Source organism: Acinonyx jubatus, chromosome E2 (assembly GCF_027475565.1).
Source record: "Acinonyx jubatus isolate Ajub_Pintada_27869175 chromosome E2, VMU_Ajub_asm_v1.0, whole genome shotgun sequence".
NCBI lineage: Eukaryota > Metazoa > Chordata > Mammalia > Carnivora > Felidae > Acinonyx > Acinonyx jubatus.
Window position 1 is genome coordinate 60,141,443 of NC_069396.1, and position 15,325 is coordinate 60,156,767.

Sequence of the window (15,325 nt, forward strand, 5' to 3'; positions counted from 1 at the left end):
TGATTTTGAGCCATCCATTATATTTTTTTTTGTAACAACCAGTTTTAGGGCTTATGAAATTTAAGGTCTTTCATTCATGTTGAGAATCAGCCTAATCTTTTCAAGTGTCTTTGTGTGTAAAAAATGTACCCAGCTAGGTTCTTCCCTAACATGAGAATTCTTACTGTCTTCTCTGCTGTTTTCAGAGTCAGAGTTCTTTCAAAGAAAAAAATGCCCTTAAAACTTGTTCTTCGCTTCAAATTCAGCATGCAAACCCTGACTTGAATAAATCAGTCTTTCTTAAAAGGGCAAGTGCACATGGCTCAGCCTTGGTTAGATTCTTTCCACTCACTGCTCCAGGGACAGTCAATGTTCATCAGTGAAAGTAAGTCTGGCTTGAGTGGGGAATGGCGAGTGTGCACATCTTGTCCACTGGCACCTAGTCCACTGTGCGCTGCTGTACCCGGGGCTCAGCGCCTGGCAGGCCTTGGTCAATGTTCAGCAAATGACAAATTCGGTCAGCGAGGGCACATGGGCTTTGAATATTATGCTGCTGTTCAAATGCACACATTTGACAATGACGTGAAGCAATTTAAAAACATGTCCACCACGTGATGTTTCCTAGAACCCTGTACTAAGTACTGCAAAGCTGAGTCGGTGTGGCAAAATGTAAACGGCTCCTGTGTTTGGCATCTTAGTGAATGTTTCCGTTTTGTGTGTGTGTATCATTGTTGTCTTGCATTTTGTTTGATTTTTGGAAACACCGGTTGGTTTTACAACAATAAAGTTTACGGCACAATTTCCAATATGAAAGCAGTGTGTCGCTACTCCGAGGGGACTCACCTGGACGCTCACAATGCCTCCTCACTGGCTGGTTGGTTTTACAACAATAAAGTTTACGGCACAATTTCCAATATGAAAGCAGTGTGTCGCTACTCCGAGGGGACTCACCTGGACGCTCACAATGCCTCCTCACTGGCCTCTCCGCCGCGGCCTTAGCGCGGCTGTGCCCCCGGTCCGGAGACTGCTCCCCAGGCTCTTCCCGCAGCCTTTGCTCAGCATCCCCGACCCCCCTGACCACTCTGTCTAAACTAGTCCCGGGCCAGTCCCCGCTGTTAAGAGTGCGGGGGCGACGTTCGCGGGGCTCACGACACAGCCCGCACGGAGTGGACACTCGTGAGGGCGCCATAAGTACGGGCGTCGAAACTAGAACTCGGGTCCGGTCCCGCGCGACGACGGGTGGGGCAGAAGCGCACGGAACCTGCCCGTGGCCCTCCGGGAGTTGTAGTTCAGCGCCCGCCTGCGCAGGCGCAGTCCCGGCCAACGGCGGCCGTGGCATTTGTCCGGCCATCAGACAAGGGAATACGGCGTAGGAGAGCTTTGGGTCAGGGAGGCGAGACTAAGGCCGGCGGGGTCCGCGCGGCCGAACTCGGACTCCGAGCTCAGCAGCCAAGGCCCAGGGAGGAGGCCGGCCGAGCAAGGAAACGACCGGAAGTGCGCGCGCCGCCCTCTGGGAGATGTAGTTGGGCGTCCGCCTGCGCAGGCGCAGACCCTGCTGGTAGCGGCTGCGGCCTTTGTCTCGCGGTCCGGCTGGTAAGTGGGACTGGGGTCGCTGGAACGGAGGAGGCCGAGACGGGAGGGCATCCAGGGGTCTTACCGCGTGCGTCTGCGTAGAGTCCCTTTTCCTGCTTTGGACCCGGGGCGGGTCGCTTCGGGGGCGGTGGGGGCGGGACCGAGTGGGCGGGGCCCGGTTTGGGGGTGGGGGTGGGGGTGTCTCCGGGTCCGAGAGGAGGAGTTGGGGCCAGGGTGGGGACCTGGCTTTGGCAAAAGAGGTGGGACCCTCCGGCTTCGGGGTAACAATCAGAGATCCTAGCGGGCCCGACCCTTCAGAGACTGGAGCCAACCTGGCCTGCATCCCTCCCTTGCTTGGGTGGGATGTTCGGGGTTCGGAGGGTGGGGAAGGCCGAGGCCCCACTGTCACCTCTGGAGCTTCACCTTGCTGAGGGGCTTCTCAGGATGATGATGACGAGGGAGACCAAAAGCATAAGACTTTAATCCCAGCCGCCTGGGACCCAGAAAACAGACTCCTTATATTAAAGTCTTATTGAGCACTGACTTCAAGGTAGGGACCATCCAGTCTCCTTCATTAATTCAGCGAGCACATGTTTAGATGCTCTAAGGGCGAGGTCCTAGCCTATATCCAAGAGCCCGCAACATTGTCTCGGCCCCCAGAGTCTCCAGGGGAGTCAGGGCGTCAGGGAGATGATAAGAACCCCATCAACACATCACTGAACAAGATAACTGCCATCTTGGAAACTGCTGTGAAGACCACAGGGCACAAGTGGGATGAGACAGAATCCGAGTCATGAAGGAAAGGTTCAGAGAGACCAGGGAAATGCATACTGCCTTTGGCCTGAGTTTCATTTGGGGCACTGAGCCAGAGAGGAGTTTATGAACCACCATCAACAGGGCCTGCATGTCGAGCAAAGTAGATGCTCACTGAAGCAAGAGGCTTTCTTTCCAGCACCAGTGGTGTATACTTCTTGTGTTCACTTGTGCATCCTGCTGCCTGCCAGGCTCCATGTTCAGCCCTTTCCACACATTAATTCCTATAGGAATTAGGAATTCCTGTTAGGTCACCACTCCCATTTTATGGGAGAGGAAAACTGAGGTACACAATACCCAAAGACCCCATAACTGTCTAGCTTTCTGTCATGGTAACAGGAATAGTCATCACCCTATTGGGCAACTGGGGGTGTGCTCCTTGCCCACCGTGGCCCTCACTTTTCCTATTTGTGAAGTGGAGTAGGAAAATTCGAGGTCATCTGTCAACAACACCTGGAATAGCCCTGGGCACACAGTAGGTGCCGGGAAAATGCCGAGCTGAGGTTTCACTACTGTTGGGTTTGGCCCAGGTGCAGGGCTCCAGGCTCCCACAGCCACAGCCCCTCCTTCCCACACACAGATGCCAGGGTGTGGGGTTTCTGGCCACCACAGGCACTTGCCCCGTCTCTTGCCTCCCTTCTCCCCCCAGAACCACCTGCAGAGGAGCTGGCTGTTCCTGGAAGAGGCCAGAGGAGGAGGGAATGACTGCTGGGCTCCTCACTGCCGGGGCCCCGGTGAGTACACCACCACCCTCACACTCAGGCTTCCCAGGCCCTAGCCTCGGGTCCCGCCAGACTCATTCTGCTCTCAGGGCCTTCGCCCTTACTCTGCCCCCTGCCAGGAATGTGCTTTGTCCAGAGTCATTCTCTTGAGGTTCTCACACCTCACTGCCTCAGAGGGGATCTCCCTGAGTCCCTCAACTGCCCCGTTCTACTCTGGCAGACAGCATCCATCCCACTGATGTGTCTGGCACTTTCTCAACTCACTATCTCCATCCAGTCCCTTAGGCGACAGTTATTTAGCACCTGCCATGGACTAGGTGCCTCCCAGGCCCTGTTCTAGAAATTGCAGGTGCAAGAACAGACAAGAGGAGCAAATCTTCACCATCCCCATGGGGTCACAGTCCCTGTGAGGAACATAAATGTGCCAAGTGATGTGCAGAGAAATGAGGTCCAGAAGAAGATGGGCTGGGCACCAGGCATTAACCAGCATAGCCCAGAGGGCCTCCCTGTGAAGTGGCCCCCAAACAGAGACCTGCAGGGGAAGGGGCAGTGAGGTCAAGGCCCACAGGAATCATGTTCCAGGCAGGGGAACAGCGTGAGCAAAGGCCTAGAGGTGGAACCACACCAAGCATTTCCATGAAGGGCAGGCACACATAGGTAATGGGAAGACGGCGAACAGAGTCTCCTAGGCCACCTGTATGGGGCCTAGGGCCTTGGGAAGCAGTTCTGACCATTTTTGTCACACGCAAAGGCCCAGCGCACAGTAGGCACTCAGTGAACAGGTGGAACAGTAAAGGTGCCAAACCCTGTGGTCAGCGCTGGACACATTTCACCCTATTCTACCCCCACATCAGCCCCATGAGGTGGCAGTGAGGAAACAGGCATGGACACAAGTCACAACCCTGAGGCCCCGCTGCTGGGAGTGGCTGAGCCCGGCCTCAGACCCCCTGCCCCCAGTGGGGTCTCCAGTGCTCAGCACATGTCTTGCTGCCTTCGTGGCCCTTGCAGACGTCTGCACGGCTGCCCCAGAAGCGCCCCTCCCATTTTCACTGGAGCACTGACCCCTCCTGGGATTTGAGTTTTGGCCAGCTCCCTGACCCTGCAGCTAGCACACAGGCACCACGAGGCCAGGCGCGTGTCTCGTTTCCATGGCATCTGTGGTGCCCAGAACAGTGACCCTGTATTCAGTAAGTCTCTGCAGATAACCACTGAGACCTACTGAGTCTGGAAAATGTGGGGGAAATAGGGAAATTGGCAAAAGAAAGTTAAAACTTCCAAGTCTTCCGGCATGCCTATCTGAATGGTGGCTCATACACTGTGTGCCAGGCCTGGGGTAAATGCATCACGTCAATTCCTTCACTCCTTCCAACAGCCCTCTCAGGAAGTCCTCAACAACTTACGGATGAGGGGAGGAAGGCACTGAGCACTTTAAAAGATATACCTGAGGGGCGCCTGGGTAGCTCAGTCGATTGAGTGTCCAACTTTGCCTCAGGTCATGATCTCGCGGTTCGTGGTTTCAAGCCCTGTGTCAGGCTCTGTGCTAACAGCTCGGAGCCTGGAGCCTGCTTCGGATTCTGTGTCTCCCTCTCTCTCTGCCCCTCCCCCGCTCACACTCTGTCTCTCGCGCTCTGTCTCAAAAATAAGTAAACATTAAAGGATGTACCTGGGGTTAGAGTTTGAAGCCCTATCGTCTGGGTGCAGGGCCGGGTTTTGACAGTGCCACCCCCCACCCCAGTTGCCTAGTTCATGCCTCACAGCTCCCTTCCTTTGGGAAGAGAAGCTTTAGCAGAGACAGATGCTGCCAGGTGGGCCAGGATCCAGTATTTGGGCAGCCTGTGTCCCTCACCCCCCTCACATGGGGCAGTGACACGCAAAGACCCTGGGCTTTTCCTCTGCTCCCCGGCCATCCATAGCACGTGATTTGGTGAGATGAAAGCTACCTTTGTGGAGGATGTCTGCCCCTGACCCTCACGTCCCTTCAAGAAAATCATCAATTCTCCATCCAGTCGTGGAAGAAACTGGCCTTGTGTGGGAATTCCAGAAAACCCGTGCAGGTGTGATCATGATGGGAAATGCCCCGAGAACCGCCCCACACCCCCAGAACCCATCAGCCTTTCTCCTTGAGGATCGTGTTTTTACCCCAGTGTTCAAAGGTCCAAAATTAAAGAGTAGGAAACAATCTCCAAGGGTCCTGTCACTGGAGACCCCACATCCGGTTCATTTGCTTGTTCCCATCACCGCATTGGCCGTTTTCTGTCTCCCCAGCTCCACTTTGTATTCAGCTATGGTTAATGCACAGTGTAGATTTACAGGAGTGTGCAGCTTGGTGACTACAGGTATGGACACTAGTGGACATTCTGGTTGATGCATGGGAGGCTTTCAGCCCCCCCCCCCCCAGGGCTCCTTCATACCCCTCCCTCAGTCACCACCATTATGGCATCTCGGGGATCCTGTGTCTGCATGACTGGGTTATGTCCTCTTCTCTCCTCAGACCCCCTTTCCTCCAGCAGAACCCCCCAGTCCCACGGGAAAACCTGGCCCAAATCCTCAGACCTGAGAAAAATCAGCCTGGCTCATGTCCCTGTTCACCAGCTGCTCACGTTAGCAGCTATCACCGGGCTTGGCCTGGGTGAGGACATTTGCGTGTGATGTTTCAGGAGCAAGTGACCTTTGAGGACGTGGTTGTGGACTTCACCCAGGAGGAGTGGGGGCAGCTGGAGCCCGCCCAGAGGACACTGTACCGCGATGTGATGCTGGAGACCTTCAGGCTCCTGGTCTCCGTGGGTAAGGCTACACTCGAGCCCCCGCTGGTCTGCCCCCAGCACAGATTCTAGTTCTTCTGGGTCAAAAGTTGGGATAGGTCTAGGCCATAAAAGCAGACACCTAGAATGAGTTTTGGGCTTTAGAGACCCAATGTTTGGTTGCATGTTGCAGATCCCACTGAAAATGCTAGAAGCAGAAAATCATGAGGTAAGAGGGGAAGAGTGGGTGCCAAGGTAGACCTACCTGAGTCTTCCTGTGGTGCTGTCAGGAGCCCCCTCCCTCCCCACCTCCTCCCTCTACCTCACTCTGCCTCCATTTGCAGGTGGGCCTCTGATGGTAAGAGGAGAGCTGCCCAGGTGCCTCTTCCATGTCTGAGACCAGCGGAAAAGACCGGGCCTGTGTCCTGGGCACCCATGGAAGGCCCCTGGGTTGTCTTGGTGTGGTGGCCAGGTCCCCTCCACACTGGTCACTGTTGCCAGGGCGGGCAGGAGAAGCAGCAGAGCCTGATTGGCCCGGGCTGGGTCACACATCCTCCCACAGCCAGGGGTGGGGGTCCTAAGGGGGCTACAACTGTGGCCTCTGGGACCTGCATCCGATTGAGTCTAGGAAGACTGAAGGTGGAGCAGATGGAGGGGCGGGAAGGGGCGAGGAACACAAATGTGTACTCTGCGCGTCTCCCCTTGGGCCAGATGCTGGCTCCCGAAGCCGGATGTTGTCTCCCTGCTGGAGCAGGAGGAACCATGAGCGGTAGACGATGGGGTTTCCAGAGGCGTGTGCACAGTGAGGGGAGAGCCTTGCAGGGCTGGGAGGGCCCCAGTCACACCCCGGGCACTCTCCATGTCTGCTCTCACATTCTTCAGAGCAAATTGACTGTTCAGTTGTTGTTTTAAATTTTTTTTATGTTTATTTTTGAGAGAGAAACAGACAGAGTGTGAGTGGGGAAGGGGGCAGAGAGAGAGGGAGACACAGACTCCAAAGCACGCTCCAGGCTCTGAGCAGTCCTCACAGAGCCCGACACAGGGCCTGAACTCACGGACTACTAGATCATGACCTGAGCCAAAGTCGGACGCTTAACTGACTGAACCACCCAGGCGCCCCACTACTCAGTCTTTTAGGAAATGTGCACCAAGCACCTGTTCTGCTGTGGCTGAGACCAAGCCCTCATCTTCACTGAATTTACGTTCTTGGTGAGGGAAGGGGCACACGATACGTAAAGCAATAACTGCACAAGATGCTCACGGCACATGATGAGTGCTGAGGGAGTGAAGCAGGTCATGAGGCAGAGACCAGGGTTGTGGGGAGGACCTGAGCATAGATGAGGCAACATGTGGCTAAAGTCTGAGTCATGAGAACAGTGCAGCCATGAAACAAGCTGGGAGGACAGGGTTCTGGGCAGCAGGAACAGCAAGTGCAAAGGCACCAGGGTGGGCAGCAGTCTACTCTTAATGCGTAACAAACTCGGCGGCCTCAGCAGTTTAAACCACAGAAGCATTTATGACTCATGTATCTGTGGGCCCGTGGATCCAGTCTGGGCTTTTCCATGTGCCTGTGGGGCTCTGCTCTTCATACACCTTATCCAGCTCCTGAGACCAATACCGACTCTTTGGGCAGTGAGGCCATCCTGCCCACTGGCAGGCAGTCTCCCCTGGTGTCAGGCCCTGACCCTGTTTAAGCAACGGCCCATCGCCAGGGCCCAGAAAGAATGGCCGGCATGTGGGAGGGGGTCAGGACAGAGTCTCCCCAGCAAAAGGGGTAACCAGCCCTTACCTAGAATATTAGCTTCCTATGGCTCCTCTAACAAATTGCCACAAACCTCATGGCTTAAAGCAACGCACATTATCTTACAGTCCAGAGGTCAGAAGTCCGAAGTGGGCATCTCTGTGCTACATTCCATGTGTGAGCAGGGCAGCGCTCCTCCCGTGGGGCCTGCAGAGAACCCAGCTCCTTTCACTTTCCAGCTTCCAGAGGTGCTCGCATTCCTTGCCCGTCCGTCTCCCAACTGAGCACGGCCCTCAGGTCTTACATCCCTCTGGCCCTGGCCCTCCTGCCTCTCTCGCACATTCCAGAACCCTTGTGGTTGCCTTGGGACCACCCGGGGTAATCTCAGAGGACTAGCTAATGTGCAAGGGTTAGCAGCCTCTATTCCTCACCGGTTCCAGGAATTAGAACACAGACATCTTTGGGAGCTGCTATTTTGCCAGCCACACCTGGCTTGACCCCTCTTTTTTTTTTTTTCCCCCTTAACACCTCACTAGAGCATAACCTAAATGGGCACAGTGCCCATATCACACCTTAGGGCCAGTCCGGTGTTGGGGTGGGGGCGGCATGCGCAAGGGCTCGGCTGTGCAGAAGGGGCTGGGTACCGGGGCAGGAAGTCCTGCCAGGAAGGAGCGGGGCGGGGTACGTTTGTTTGTTCGTCCCCCATGTCTGCTGGCCTCAGCTGAAGGCGTGGGTGCAGGGGTGACCCAGGTGGATAGAAGCCCTGCCCTCCGGGAACTCTCAGATGGTGAGATGGACCCAGCAGACCAGATCCAAGTCCTCCCAGACAGCTCAGGTCATTTATCCATCCTCCGGCGATGCGCCTCTCAGCGGCCTCCAGTCTGGGGGAGCTGATGCGTTTCTTCACATCAGGGGCAGGTGGAACAGCAGCCAGAGACCGCCAAGCAGAAAGCGGACCTTGTCAGTGGGAGAGCTGGGGCAGAGGGAGAGCTGGGCCGGGTGGTCCTTCACCTGTGAGACGGCTCTTCCTCCGTTGCCACCTGGTGCCATGGAGGCTGCTTTCACTGGGGCCTGGCCGTCGCTCTGCTCCTTCCAGCCTGGGGCGTCTGTCCACAGCTTCCCTGGATACCCTCTGTCTGCCTCGCATTGCCTCCCTGTCTCGTTCTCTGTGTTCCCCTTGCAAGCCCCACTCAGGCCCCTGCGCCAGCTACCCCATCCCTGACCACTCTCAGAGCTTCCTCTCCTGCTTGCATTCCTTCCCTGATTTGCAAAACTGTATTTTTAAATGGTTAAAGTCACTTGTGCCTTGAGCCTTTCAAAACCATCAGTTTTTTTTTAATGTGGGTTTTTTGTTTTTTTGTTTTGTTTTTTTTTTTTTGAGAGAGAGAGACAGAGCATGAGCGGGGTAGGGGCAGAGAGAGAGAGAGACACAGAATCTGAAGCAGGCTCCAGGCTCTGAGCTGTCAGCACAGAGCCCCACGCAGGCTCAAACTCACCAGCCGTGAGATCATGACCTGAGCCGAAGTCGGACACAACTGACTGAGGCGCCCCCAAAACCATCAGTTTTATCCTTCCGTCCGTCCACCCACCCAACCCAAACCCTTCCCCCCAAACAGAAATTAAGGAACATTTCCGGGGTTTTTTTTCTTCCAGATTTGGAAACCAGACCCCAAACCAAAGTGTCCACCCCAACTCAAGACATCACTGAAGGAATACGTACCAGTGCCCTGGCAGAAAGGTTCCTGTGGGATAGTCTGTGGTACTCAGAGGGTGACGATGCAGAGGGCTGCCACGGACAGAGTCGGGAGAGCCATGTGGTGAAGACACCCATGCAGCAGCAGGGGGATGGGTTTGGGGGAAACTTCAGTCTGATCCCCCGCTTCCCAACTCAGCCAATGACTCCAGAAAGGCAAGGCCTCCACATGCCGGGGACGCGCGGGGGGAGGGGGAAGCCAGACCCAGGGCTCCACGCCGAGCAGAAAACACACGCAAAAGCGAAGCGCTACGAATGTCAGGCATGCGGCAAGGCCTTCGGTCACAGCTCGGCACTCCTCGAGCACCACCGAACGCACACGGGAGAGAGGCCTTACGAGTGTCCCGAATGCGGGAAAGGCTTCCGAAACAGCTCGGCGCTCACCAAACACCAGAGGATCCACACCGGCGAGAAACCTTACCGGTGCCCCCAGTGTGGGAAGACCTTCAACCAGATCGCCCCGCTGGTCCAGCACCAGAGGACCCACACGGGCGAGAAGCCATACGAGTGCAGCGAGTGCGGCAAGGCCTTCAGCTTCCGCTCGTCCTTCAGCCAGCACGAGCGCACACACACCGGGGAGAAGCCGTACGAGTGCGGCGAGTGCGGCAAGGCCTTCCGCCAGAGCATCCACCTCAGCCAGCACGTGCGGGTCCACACCGGGGAGAGGCCGTACCGCTGCGGGGACTGCGGCAAGGCCTTTGGCCACAGCTCGTCCCTGACCAAGCACCAGCGCATCCACACGGGCGAGAAGCCCTACGAGTGCCTGGAGTGCGGCAAGGCCTTCACGCAGATCACGCCGCTCGTGCAGCACCAGAGGACGCACACGGGCGAGCGGCCGTACGAGTGTGGCGACTGCGGCAAGGCCTTCAGCCAGAGCACGCTGCTCACCGAGCACCGCAGGATCCACACGGGCGAGCGGCCCTACGGCTGCAACGAGTGCGGGAAGACCTTCAGCCACAGCTCGTCCCTCAGCCAGCACGAGCGCACGCACACCGGGGAGAAGCCATACGAGTGCGGCCAGTGCGGCAAGGCCTTCCGCCAGAGCACGCACCTCACCCAGCACCAGAGGGTCCACACTGGGGAGAGGCCGTACGAGTGCGGCGACTGCGGCAAGGCCTTCGGCCACAGCTCGTCCCTGACCAAGCACCAGCGCATCCACACGGGCGAGAAGCCCTACGAGTGCCGCGAGTGCGGCCGGGCCTTCAGCCAGCTGGCCCCGCTCGTCCAGCACCAGAGGACGCACACGGGCGAGAAGCCGTACGAGTGTAACGCGTGCGGCAGGGCCTTCAGCCAGAGCTCCCTTCTCGTGGAACACCAGAGGATCCACACCAAGGAAAAGCCCTACGGCTGCAATGAGTGCGGAAAATCCTTCAGTCACAGCTCATCGCTCAGCCAGCACGAGCGCACGCACACTGGGGAGAAGCCCTACGAGTGTCAGGACTGTGGGAAATCGTTCAGGCAGAGCACCCACCTCACGCAGCACCGGCGGATCCACACGGGAGAGAAGCCATATGAGTGCAGGGACTGCGGGAAGGCCTTCACACACAGCTCATCCCTCACCAAGCACCAGAGAACTCATACTGGGTAGGCCCGCCTCACATTTGCTCGGACCTGGAAAAGCCTTAAGTCATAGCTCATCCCTTACCAGACTTGACCCCACCATTCCTAATGGAAACAATACAAATATACGCATATGCAAGCCTTCCCGCACCCTTAGAGAGGAATGACAGAAATGATTGTGGGAATACCGAGCTCTAGGTCATCCGTCCCCGGATATCAGCCCGTCCAAACAGTGGTAGCAAGTGTGGAGTTGAGGACCTTCAGTCATGAGTGACCGCTAATGCTACATCAGAGAACCTACAAAAGAGAAAAATGGGGGGGCGTGGGGGAATGTAGTGGATCTGGGGATGGCTTCTGTCCAAGGATTCACACTATTCCAAACCAGAGGTTTGCAAAGTGGTGAGAAACCCGACAAATGCTTTTCATATGCAGGAACCACGCGCAGAATTTATCATTATTGCACATTACGTTCTTTGGGGTGCTTATGAATGGTGCAAGGCGACTATGAATTTCTCTACAGGTGACTCACAGGCATTAGAAACACATGTTGAGGATTCACAAAAAGGAAGATTTTTTTTACCTTTGTTAAGCCACCATCTTCTGAACAACAGCACCTCCACATTGGAACCTTATGTTTTGCAAGGTTTCTCTCTCTTGAGAAATGTACAAGTTAATCTTCTCTTGACTGTTTTTCATTGAGTCCCTTTCCCAGTGTTTTTTAAAAAGCTTTTGTTTTTTGTATAATATATCTTGAAGGTCCATGGTATTAAACTGTGTCCTGAATTCACTAACAGCAGTCTCTCTAACCACCATGACACTTGGAATGGTGACTTGCCATCCTCATTAGAGCCCATATTTAAGTTACATTGGCTGGATTTGGTCACCAGCCATCAAGGTTATATCAGTTGGCTTGATTTTCCAATCACAATGCTGGGATATAAGCTTCCAGTTAACTTGAAATTTCTCCCTTGGGGGAGCGTATTTTAAATAGTCTTCCAATAGTCCTCACTATGCTTGTGGAATGCCTCTTCTCTTTTAAAGTTTTTTGTTTTTGTTTTGGAATGTCATAGTCACTTAAAAGCCACTTAAAAAAAACAGCAGTCTCCAGTAAAAATGCAAGCCACATTGGTAAATTTAAATATTGTAATAGTCCTATTTAAAAAGCAAGAAGAAGGGTGCCTGGGTGGCTCAGTTGGTTGAGTGTCTGACTCTGGTTTCGGCTCAGTTCATGGTCTCACAGTTGGTGGGATCAAGCCCCACATCGGGCTCTGGGCTGACAGCACAGAGCCTGCTTAGGATTCTCTCTCTCTCTGTCCCTCCCCCACGCATGCCCTCTTTCTCTCAAAATAAATAAATACATTTAAAAAATAAAAAGCAAGCAACAGGTGAAATTAATATCTGTCCTTATATATCCCAAATGTTACCATTTCAACACATCAGTATGAAAAACCACTAATGAGATGTTTTGTTTGCTTTCTGTATACTAACTATAACTTCCAAATCCAGTTTCTTTTACATCTGCAGGACATCTCATTTGGCTGTGGCCTCCTTTCACATGCTCATTTGCCACACGTAGCTGGCCAGTGGCTATCCTGGACAGGACAGCTCAGCTTCGGTCCCTGGGCAGCTATTTTGTCCCCCTCCCATTATTACACATATCCTCCTTTCCCTGTGCTTCTATCCTTGGGTAGGTAGCTTCTTGTTCTCAAGGAAACCAGGTTCCTACCCCTGAATCCAGTGTAGAAAATACGTCATGCCAATTGCGCATAGTTCAGACTCTCTAGGAATATAATTCTTAAGAGAACATTCATTACATTTGGAAACATGTTAAGGCTCCTCTATTCCAACGCAGTTCAGTAAAAATGGACCCCAACCACACGCTCTTCAGCAGCCCTCTGAAAATGCCAGGTCACTGACAAACTGAGTCATGCGAGCTCCTGCCATCGCGCTCAGCTCCTGCTCACCTGCCCCCACAAGGATACAAAAGGAAATACAGCACAGCAGTAGGAACCATAGGAGGTGCTCACACAGTGTCACTTCTGCCCTACCTCCAGGAACGAAAAGGCTCCCTCCCTAGCAGTGCCACAGCAGTGACAGAAGTTGCAGAAGTTACACCCAGAGTGTCAGAAAAAACTTCGGGGGTGAGTGCGCTCCTGACTAGAGGGCCCAACTTACTTGGATAGTTGCTGATCTGTCTCAATTATTGACACAAAAGTTGAATGGGGCACCTGGGTGGCGCAGTCGGTTAAGCGTCCGACTTCAGCCAGGTCACGATCTCGTGGTCCGTGAGTTCGAGCCCCGCGTCAGGCTCTGGGCTGATGGCTCGGAGCCTGGAGCCTGTTTCCGATTCTGTGTCTGCCTCTCTCTGCCCCTCCCCCGTTCATGCTCTGTCTCTCTCTGTCCCAAAAATAAATAAACTTTAAAAAAAAAATTAAAAGAAATTTTAATGTTGGGGTGCCTGGGTGGCTCAGTCGGTTAGGCGTCCGACTTCGGCTCAGGTCATGATCTCACAGCTCGTGAGTTTGAGCCCTATGTCGGGCTCTGTGCTGACAGCTCAGAGCCTGGAGCCTGCTTCGGATTCTGTGTGTGTCTCTCTCTCTACCCCTCCTCTGCTCATGCTGTCTCTGTCTCAAAAATAAATAAACATCAAAAAATTTTTAAAAATTTTTTAATGCTTGGGGCACCTGAGTGGCTCAGTCAGTTGGGCGTCCGACTTCGGCTCAGGTCATGATCTCGCAGTCCGTGAGTTCGAGCCCCGCGTCAGGCTCTGTGCTGACAGCTCAGAGCCTGGAGCCTGTTTCAGATTCTGTGTCTCCCTCTCTCTCTGACCTTCCCCCATTCATGCTCTGTCTCTCTCTGTCTCAAAAATGAATAAACGTTAAAAAAAAATTTTTTTTTTTAATGCTTATTTAGTTTTGAGACAGAGAGAGACAGCGTGCAAGTGGGGGAAGGGCAGAAAGAGGGAGACAGAGAATCTGAAGCAGGCTGCAGGCTCCAAGCTGTCAGCATAGAGCCTGACATGGGGTTTGAACCCACGAACCACAAAATCATGACCTGAGCCAAACTTGGACACCCAACCCACTGAACCACTCAGGTGTCCCAGGTCTTAGCATATTAACAAATGTGTTGATTTTAGGATTCGCACTATTGACATAAAAATATAGGGGAGTAGTAGATTGAAAATGGAGGTATTGCTGTATATGTATGTGTATATGCATGCATACGGGCACACATACCTTTTTGTGTGTAGCTGTGTGTCTATTTTATGTGCCTATGGTTCCTAGCTCAGCAGAAAATACCCTACTAGCAATGAATACACCTGCCACTCAGATTTGGTCTCAAAGAAGCCACACTAAAAAGAGCCAGTTCTTTGGAACTAGAGGAATGGCTGATCTCAGGGTAGAAACAATTTGGGCTTGGAACATCTTACTATACTAAAGAAAAAGGAATTGTTCAAACAATGATGGAGGGGCACCTGGGTGGCTCTGCTGGTTGAGTCCGACTTCAGATCAGGTCATGATCTCTCAGTACAAGAGTTTGAGCCCCGCATTGGGCTCTGTGCTGACAGCTCGCAGCCTGGAGCCTACTTCACATTCTGGGACTCCCTATCTCTCTGCCTCTCCCCCGCTCACACTCTGTCTCTCGCTCTCTCAAAAAAAAATAAACATTTAAATAAAAAAAATTTTTTAATCATGAAGGCATGTTACAGGGATGTAGGAGCCTTCTTGAAGGGACTCTCCCTGGCCACATCTGGGACAACCTGAGCACGAAAATTACCAAGGACAGCAATACGTAATAAAACTTGAAAAAACACTGAAAAAACAGGAATCCCTAAGTCCATCCTGATAGTAAAGACAAATAAATGGGAGAGAAAGGAGGGTGTTGGCTATGCAGCAGAATGCCCAGGGCTGGCTGGTAATGCCACAGAAGGAGGGCTGGTGTCAGATAACCAGTATTTTGCAACCATCTGGCAAAAATCATCAATGGAGGATGCCCCTGGGGCTGGGGGGGGGAGGGTGGCATTTTGGTGAGAAGCAGGGTATTTGCGTTATCTTAAAGCATCTCCCCACAAATTAAGGGGGAAAAGTAACTCTAAGGTGGAGAAACTGGACAGCACTTTGAGCAAAATCATCACCACCAACAGTAGGAATGTGGACCTCAGGCACTCCCAGGTGTGTCCCAGGTGTGTGTATGGGGGGCAGGGGCCCACGATCACAGGCAAGCAAGGGAAGATGTTCACATAGGTAGGGGTTGGACGACTTTTATTATTTTCGTGTCTCTTCTACAAGTTTGAAATTATTTCCAAATAGAAATATGAAAATATAAACAAAAAAGGCATCGACATCTAGCTGTGCACTAAAGGAAACCTCAGATAGGAAACAAACAGGATAGAGAGCTGGGCTTTCTGATAATGAAGGACCCATCAGTGGCCCTGAAGCTGATG

General features: G+C 53.4%; 1 protein-coding gene across 2 annotated transcripts; it reads left to right on the forward strand.

The window, feature by feature from the left end:
* The first annotated feature begins 1,317 nt into the window (after positions 1-1,317).
* LOC106989029 (zinc finger protein 135) lies at positions 1,318-11,668 on the forward strand. Of its 2 annotated transcripts, none has more exons than XM_015087509.3 (4): positions 1,318-1,572; positions 3,014-3,098; positions 5,744-5,870; positions 9,222-11,668. In XM_015087509.3, the coding sequence occupies exons 2-4, from the start codon at positions 3,066-3,068 to the stop codon at positions 10,907-10,909; spliced, it is 1,848 nt and encodes a 615-aa protein (XP_014942995.3). In that variant the 5' UTR covers positions 1,318-1,572; positions 3,014-3,065; the 3' UTR covers positions 10,910-11,668. The 2 variants fall into 2 exon arrangements, with proteins under 2 accessions (XP_014942995.3, XP_053067220.1); XM_053211245.1 differs by lacking the exon at positions 1,318-1,572 and adding an exon at positions 1,591-1,639.
* Positions 11,669-15,325: the final 3,657 nt, after the last annotated feature.